At 40.6% G+C, this 8,797-nt stretch overlaps 1 protein-coding gene across 1 annotated transcript; it reads right to left on the minus strand.

Annotated features, from left to right (window-relative positions):
- LOC125005419 (C-type lectin domain family 4 member M-like) lies at nucleotides 1–4,811 on the minus strand. The gene is made up of 2 exons (XM_047580771.1): nucleotides 4,646–4,811; nucleotides 1–1,997 (listed from the first exon to the last, which is right to left on the minus strand). Exons 1-2 carry the CDS (start codon nucleotides 4,678–4,680, stop codon nucleotides 176–178), a joined length of 1,857 nt encoding a protein of 618 aa, XP_047436727.1. The 5' UTR covers nucleotides 4,681–4,811; the 3' UTR covers nucleotides 1–175.
- Between the last annotated feature and the right edge of the window lie 3,986 nt (nucleotides 4,812–8,797).

Below are 8,797 nucleotides of genomic sequence, written 5' to 3' on the forward strand. Positions count from 1 at the left end.
TTTTAATTTTTTTTTTCTTTTTTTTTTCGCAAGATCAAATAACTGGTGTGGTGACATCCATGACTCATGACTGACTATTCATTTTGCACAACATACATAGGGAGAAATGCCACAGGTCGCGGGCATCAGAGGATCTTGTGTGGAAGAAGAAGAGAAGAGTGCAAGAGTCTGCCAGTTAGGTCAAATTCAGAGCAGTGGTTTCACATATGTAGTGCCGTCTGCCGACACAGACAATATCATCCCACGAGTTCATCCAATCTTTCGTTCCAATTTTTTTCGGCGGCACAATGGCAACACAGTCCTGCCCTGCTTTGTCACGGTCCCAGGAAGCAATTGCATTGTTTGGCTCCAGTTTTCGCCAGTGAATGAGACCATACTTGACTGTGGTGCCAGTGAGCCAGAAGTGGGTGCCCTCCTTCACCATGTCCTGCAAGCCGATCCACGCCGAATGGAGTTTTATTTCAGGGTGTTGCTGTACAAACTGATAAGTGAAGTTGGTCAAGAACGCCTGGTCTTCTGTAGTCAAAACTACAGCCAAATCACCACCCATGGAAAGGCAGTCCCTGCGAGCATTTTCCCACTTCCTTGGTTTCGGGGACAGGAAGAAGCAACGCGAAGCGTGTTCGGTCCAGCCAGGGATGCAGCGTGAACACTCCAGTGTGGTCTTGTTGCAGAATCTCCATAGAAAGGACAGCTTCCTGTTGAACAAGATTGAACGCTGATGTTGATTTTTTGTCGCCAGCCTTGCAGAGGTTCTCCGTTCACTGCTTAACAACAGGTGCAACTTCTTTTTATCTGCAGAAACCTTCATGATGAGGCGCAGAGATTCATTGAGGATCACATTCAATTTCCTGTTCTCCTCTTCCACAAGGTTACAGTTGCCCAGGGTTGTATTTAAAAGCTTGCTCAGCTCTTCGGTCTCCTTTTCCAACTGTGTTTTTTCTTGCGACATGTTCTTCAGCAGCTGGCTGAACCGGGTGTTTTCAGCTGACAACAAGGTGACATTGTGCAAAGTGGCATTTATGAGCAGCTTAAGTTGATCATGCTCATATCCCTGGGCAGTGAGGTTTTGAAAAGTGGAGTTCAGAAACTGTGTCAGGTACTCGTTTTCTTTGTGCATCTGCTTGAATTTGTTCCACGCAGTGAATGCCTCCTCTGCCATCGCCTGGGATTCTGCTTTCAGACTTTGCTGCCTATTCATCTGAATATAGAGGACACCAACCGCAGCACAAAGAAGCAACATCAAAATTGCAATCAAAATAAACTGACAAGTGCTCTTCAAGCAGCCTCCGCCTCTTTCGCTTCTTCTGCCTTCATTTGGAATCTCTGGGATCTTTGGGTTCTCTGGGATCTCTAGGATATCGGGAATATCTGGGATTTCTGGGATCTCTGGGATCTCTAGGATATCTGGGATCTCTGGGATCTCTAGGATCTCTGGAATCTCTGGGATATCTGGGATCTTTGGGGTCTTTGGAATCTCTGTAACCTCTGGGATCTCTGGGGTATTTGGAATCTCTGTAACCTCTGGGATCTCTGGGGTCTTTGGAATCTCTGGGACCTCTGGGATCTCTGGGGTCTTTTGGATCTCTGAGATCTCTGGGATCTCTGGGGTCTTTGGAATCTCTGGGACCTCTGGGATCTCTGGGGTCTTTTGGATCTCTGAGATCTCTGGGGTCTTTGGGGTCTTTGGGGTCTTTGGAATCTCTGGGACCTCTGGGGTCTTTGGATTCTCTGGGATCTCTGGGATCTCTGGGACCTCTGGGATCACTGGGGTCTTTGGAATCTCTGGAACCTCTAGGATCTCTGGGGTCTTTGGGATCTCTGAGATATCTGTGATCTCTGGGACCTCTGGGATATCTGAGGTCTTTGGAATCTCTTGGATCTCTGAGATATCTGTGACCTCTGGGACCTCTGGGACATCTGAGGTCTTTGGAATCTCTTGGGTGTCTGAGATATCTGTGATCTCTGGCACATTTTCCACTTGATCTTCATCAGTACTAAAGAAAAAATAAGTTGTACTGTCAGATAAATAAAATATTTTATTTACAGGTTATTGGTATATTCTCAAAATCCACATATTTTTATATAATCTCTTTAGGCCCATCAATTATTTTACATATAAACTTCTGTTATGAAATTAACCCATAAGAGATCCCGGGTACATTTTTTATTTTCAAGACATTTTGGCTGTGTTTTTTACAACTGCTGTGTCCATTTCTTGAATAAGTAAACTGGCTAAGATACAGGAAAAACAACACATTCTTTCCTTGGGACAAAAAAAGTCCTCTTGAAAACCTTTGAAAATGCTTTTTTTTGATCCCACATTTATCTTAACATGAACAAATGCATTTCTCTAGGTTGAGATTTCATTGTGGACTACTGGCCTTTAATTGCATTTTTATAGTTACTATTTCCCCTTTCAGTGCAGGCGACAAAATTTCACGCTTTGTACGGTTTTCTGCAAGGGTGCCATGCTATTGAAATGATGAGCGTGTGTCGCTTTTTTCTCTTAGAAGGCCACAAACTGCGTTATAAACTAATTCAATAATAAAAAATGTTGTAGAGCAAGAGCCAAAACAAATTTGCACTTTGTTTCGGGTCTTGCTCTGGTTGTTTATGTGCTCCTCATCCTCCTCCCAGGACTCTGAGGCTCACATGGAGGAGGCCTCAGAGGTAGAAACAAACCAGCTGGAGTCCAGCTCTGACATATGTGAAGATGAGAACGGAGGGGAGATGGATAAACGCAGGGGAGGGATGGACTACCACAAACACTGTGATGCTCCACTATATACCAGAAGCCAGAGGGGACCTACACATGCTGCGACCCGATTCCAGCTTTGCACTACTGCTGATGGATGAAATCCTTTAGCATATTGTGGACACGGAGGAACTGCATCCTTACATGTGGCTGCTTGTTTTGACCTGTGTTCACAGGTCAAAAACCGAATCAACTCTCATGCTCTGCAGTGACAAATCAAGATGATTTCATGTCCCACAAGAGATTTCACCACATCTGCCGAACACTGCGGTTCGACAACAAGCTTCCTGACCCCGATACCGTAGTGACAAGCTATCTGCGGATGGATGCACCCCATGTTGATGCGGTTAAGCCCGGATGGGGACATCTGCGTGGATGAACAGTTTGTCCCATTCAGAGGCAGGTAAGACTTCAGGCAGTGCATGCCAAAAAGATGGCCAAACATGGAATAAAGATATAAAGAGATTATATAACCTATAATCTCAAAACGTATGTCTGGAGACTGCAGGTGAACGTAGGTATAGCAGCTGCGGAAGTCAAGGGCTCCAGGGACACATCATTACTTGTGATAATTTTTTCGTTTTTTACCTCGTTCGCACTGACAGACGAGCTGCTCAGGAGAGAACTGGCCCTGGTTGGCACAATTCACCAAAAACAAACCTGACCTTCTCATTTGCTCATTTTGACCCTCTTCTACAACTTGGTTGAAATGTGGCCATCCTAGCAGCAGCAGCAGAAAACCAGACTGGATGAAGCTTTAACATTGAAGAGGTGGGAGAAAAGCTGGTGACCCCACACATCAAAGAAGAGAGAGCGCCATCACTGCTCAGTCGCTGCAGGAATAGCTGCAAATCTGCAGGTGCTGCTACAGGCGCCTCTGTCATCAGTAATAGTCACGTCAGGAGGCCTTTTACACAGACATAATTGAAAGAGCTGGCAGCACCTGCTGCAAATGTGGAAGGTGCACATGCAAGAAGCAAAATCTGTCCATTTGCTGCCTCTGCTCCACTCGAGCTCGAGTACTCTCACACCCAGACACATACACTATCTTTGTCTCTGTCTCTGTTTCTGTTGCTGCCCATCATTGACCCATGTGAGGCCCTTAAAATAAATATTCAGTAAAATGTGTTTTTTGTTTTTTCGATAAAAGATTTTGGCGTTTTATAAACATTAGCCTTTAAAGGCTTTACAACAAATAAATAATAATTATTGAATATGTATAGTTCAGACTGAAGTAATTTTTAAAGACTGACCTATTTAAAGTGGAGGGAAATATAATACTTTATAACAGTATTTAGGAAGAGGACATTGTATATCCTTAGGATATATAAGTGTGTGAACAAACAGTGAACAAAGTGTATATAAGAGTTTTCATTCAAATTTGCCATTACAGAAAAAAATAGCGATGCATCAAAATCAATGTTGCTGCCAAACATTGAACCATCTGAGGCCCTTAAAATAATGATAAGTAAATATTCAGTGAAATGTGAATTACGGAAATTAATATTAATATTTTAATTTCTTTTTTTTTGCTGAATTATTTGGAGTTTTGCAAACATATTGGCCAGTGTTAAACTTGTAAAGGCCTTGCACAGATTTGTAACATAATTTGTACTAAATCAATAAAACATAAACTGAGAGCAAACACAAAATAATCATTCTTTTATATGTATAGTTAAGGCTGAAGTAGTTTTAAATGACTGAGTCCTTTAAAGTGGAAAAAAATATTACTTTTACTTTTTTGTCATTAGGGACACATGATTTTAAAGGATCTCTTAAGGGTTAACTTGCATGTTTATGCTAAATATAACAAATATTCGTACAATTTGTGATTTATTTACTAAGAGTTAACTGTACAACCTAAATTTAGATGATAATGCTAGTTACCTCAGTGTCACTTGAATCTCCTCTGTGTCAGCCATGGCTTCTCTCAGTTTTAGTTAGGTTTCTCTTTTTTTTCCTCCAGTGCTGTTCATTTTTGTTTTTGTTTTTTTTACCCTCCAAACGCAGGACATGCAGTGGCGCTAGATGGGGGCAAAACCTCCTCCAAGAATCGCCACCGGCCACAAAAAAAAAATCAGTCAAACGGTTGCCATGGTTGCCGTTTTCTTTCCCACTGGTTGTCGTAGCAACGCAATACGCCCTGTGGAATTTCCGAGATGTCGTTGGTCATGTCTCGCGAGATAGAGCGATATTTACTTAAACAGTTAGTTTGGATTTTCTTTCATTTTTCCTTTTTTTATTTTTATGTTATGTATGTTTTTTTGTATTTGTGTGAAAAAAGTGAAAAAAGTAGAAGTAGAGAAATAAAAATTAAAAACCCGAATAGCGAGAGACGACTGTTGATTTGGTGTTAGCATCGTTGTTAGCTACGTTTACGTTAGCATTCTCGTTTAAAGTTTAGTTTAGCTCTTACGTTTCATTTTCATTTTTTTTTTAGTATACTTCTGTCAAATTACATTATAGTGACAAAATTAGTTTTTGTTACCCAATATACAATATATATTATTAAATTTATTTAGCTTGTAAAATTATATATATTTTACAATATCAATAAAAAGTACAATGTTTTTCTTGTTTTACAAAAACATTTGAATATGACTTAGGCAATTATACTAGTGGGCTAACAATTTAAATAATAAATATTTAACTTAAGAACAACCCATTAAAAGCTACCAACCACCTGTAACAGCAGTTTTCTTCTGCATAATCATTGGTTGTGTGAATGTTATAGGCAAATACTTTAGCCTTTATACGGTTAAATGGATGCTATTTGCAGCGGTGATATAAGTTACAAAATATTTACAGATTCACAAGAGCCCTTTTAATTTGCACTTTTAATACACTTTCAGTTCAGCATATATTTTGCAAAAAACAAAACACAAGAGACGTTTTCACTGCAGGACTTTCACGAGTTTACACTTGCTTGCCAGTTCATTGGGTACATCAGTGAAAACGTGTATATTCTAATTCAACCCAGTATCATGGTTTGTATGTATCCATACGTTTTTATTATTTTGTCAACCCTTTGTTAGTCAGTTGTGTTGGCTAAATAATTTTATGGTAGCATTTTATGGTTTGGCTCAGTTTAACGACACCACAAACCACACCATCCAAAATAAGGGCTGAATTACTACTTTGCTCATCAGTTTTATATCCTGAATGAGGAAACATTATGAGCAGGGAAAAAGTCTTTTCTACTGACATTAATGTTTGACATGATTTTAAAAGTTGACTGTGAAAATCCCTTTTGAATGCCTTTTCAGCTTCAAGTGGGAAGAACGTTGCACATCTTCACATGTGGATGTCTACAAACACCAGCGCATAATTAAGTACGTTCTCGCTTTGAGTGACAGTCGTATCCGGAACAAATAGCGCAGAGTTGCTTGAGCGAGTCTCAAGTGCTGCTATGCTTGGAATGCAACGTGACAAACCTGGGCCCGCCCACCAACCATTATACACCTAAAACTGTCACCGAAAGTCTGCACCATGTGTGGTCCATCATTCTTTATTCTTCTCTCTGCCATCGTTGGTCCTGTCTATGGACTTTACATCTATGCAGGTCTGGGGGACTCTGTTTAGTTTCCACCTGCTGAAAAGTGCAAGAATGTGGGGGTCTCCGTCAGGCTGATGCACCTTTGTGAGGATAAGAGCCGGAGACTGGACGGGTGTTGGTTGAAGTATAACATGTTTTGGAGTGATTTTGATGGAAAAACAGCATTAAACCATTAATCTATGAATGTTATGCAATAATCAAACCTATCTCCAAGATGAACAATTAAAAATCTCTCTCTTATCTCTCTTCAGGATCACTACTTAAATTTATGAACACAAAACAGACAGCTGTGAATGTGACATGCCACGTATCAATTCTTTATATATTTACCCTGTTTTGTTGTTGTTTTTTGTAGCAGTTCCAGCAACATCCACCTCCAGCAGGACAGCAACTCCTACCCCTCATCATGACAAGTCACCTGCTACTAAAACAGGTTTTATTTATTTTATTTACATTTTATATTTATATGAAGCTAAATTATTTACAATGTACTGTAACAACCTTGTTTTTTTATTTTTAACAACCTTTTTTTTTTATTGTTCTTTATCATTGTATTTTCACATTTGGAATTTAAAAAACTTCATGGATTTTTTGTTGGTGTCAGATTATTTATAACATATTGGTGATGAACTCTGGTCAGAACCCCCCCCGGCTCGGAAATTTGTGTTTGGGGGCCACAGTAGACTCTAGAATCGCCTCTGCTCCAGAGCGCTGAAGTTACGGCTTTAACCTTTTAATCGTGACACCTCTTTCAAAGAAATGGACGTCGGCTTCACCGGGAACGTTCTTCACAGTCTCGTCATCACAGAGCTCGGCTTCGTCCTCCCCTGCTCCCAGAAACGCTGTGTAACGTGTCAGATAACGGTAAAGTGCAGCTTGGACCTCATGAATGTTCCCCCTCAGACGAGCGTGGCTGTGAGCAGGTGCATAATATGTTTATTTAGCGTTAACAGTCAGGATCAGGGACATGCTCCTAAATATACGCCGGAGGTGACGCTTTGCCGGGGAAAACATGTCTAACTGTGTCGCACAATTTGAAAAACTCTTTGTTATCTGAGGCGGCAAGAGACGCACAAACTCCAACAACGGAGGAATGAGGGAAAACCTTGACAGAAACTAAACATGATTATGTAAATCGGCTGTACTTGGAATTCACTCACAGTCTGAATCACTGTTTACCTCCATGCTTTTCTTTGGTCTTATTTAACAGTATTCTGTTGTCCAGATTTACAAGGCTGAGACTTTTTCTAATTATCTGTAACAAAACAGACATTAGTTAATGAAGTCTCAGTTGTCTGGGCTATTACAAAAAGAAAAAAGAGAAAAAACATTGACGTTTGTTTAGTCTGGTTCCTTGAGCTACGGATGTTAGCAAAACTGCAACACATCTCAGTTTGACTCACTTTCAAATTCACAGCTTATGCAAAGCATCTGTTAGAAGAATTTCAGTGTAGCTCACTTAACGGGCCTCCTTGTATAACTTAAAATAACAACACAGAGAGAAGTTATGAGAAGTGCACCAATCAGCCATAACATTAAAACCACTGTCAGGAGAAGTAAATAACATTTAAACCGTCCTGTGCCAATTCAGTCTTCTGCTGGGAAACTTTCATTCAGGTGGATGTCAGACATGTAGCATCCACAAATGTTTTAGGAAGCGGTTATAAAAGCTGAGATGTATCAAGTTGAACTATATGAGCTCGGCCATCAGAGTTGTGGATGATAAAAGGTTTCGTTTTCTCACAGTATGGTGCATTTAAGTGTTAAATTGTCCCAATCAGCAACTTAACGTGGAGATGTAGTGGAAAGGTCGTACTCAGTCGCAGTACGCCTGATGTAGTGTTAAGCATCATAGGTTTGTAATTCAGTGTCTTTTTTTTTTTAATCACACAGCTCCAGTGAAAGGCCGTGGTATAAGTCAGTAATTATGTGTGATGTGGGAAAGACATAAAATCAAGCTTATTGGGAGAGAAGTTTATGAAGTATATATAAAAAATTAAAATCCTTCAGTAGAGTAAGGGTAAAGGAGTGATTTCCACGATTCAGTGGATCAGACTGTGTGTTTTTAACTTGTTGTATATTACTGCCACCTTCTGGTCAACTCATCCTTCCGTGGCCTCACTGACCCTAACGAGTTTTCAACAAAACACAACGAGAGTGTGAAATGATTCAATAATCGTACCGTTTTAAACACCAATCAGTCATAATGATATAATGTACGTCTCTTTAGAGAATGGACATGGTGTCCTGTGACGTCTGGAAACAGGATGTTGTTAGTGGGGGCCTGTGGATTAAGGGGCGGGGCCTCTGTGGATCCTCCCACGGATACTTGATCAGTTTGGGATCTAGTTAATTTAGAGTCCAGGTCAACGCTTTGTGATGTTCTTGTGCATGTCTGTGTCAGGCTGCATCCTGAGACCATCAAGTAATGTGATTTCTATGGGGTGGGGGGGGGTGTCTGGTCTGGTCTAGGTGGGTGCTAC

Source organism: Mugil cephalus, chromosome 3 (assembly GCF_022458985.1).
Source record: "Mugil cephalus isolate CIBA_MC_2020 chromosome 3, CIBA_Mcephalus_1.1, whole genome shotgun sequence".
NCBI classification, from domain to species: Eukaryota; Metazoa; Chordata; class Actinopteri; order Mugiliformes; family Mugilidae; genus Mugil; species Mugil cephalus.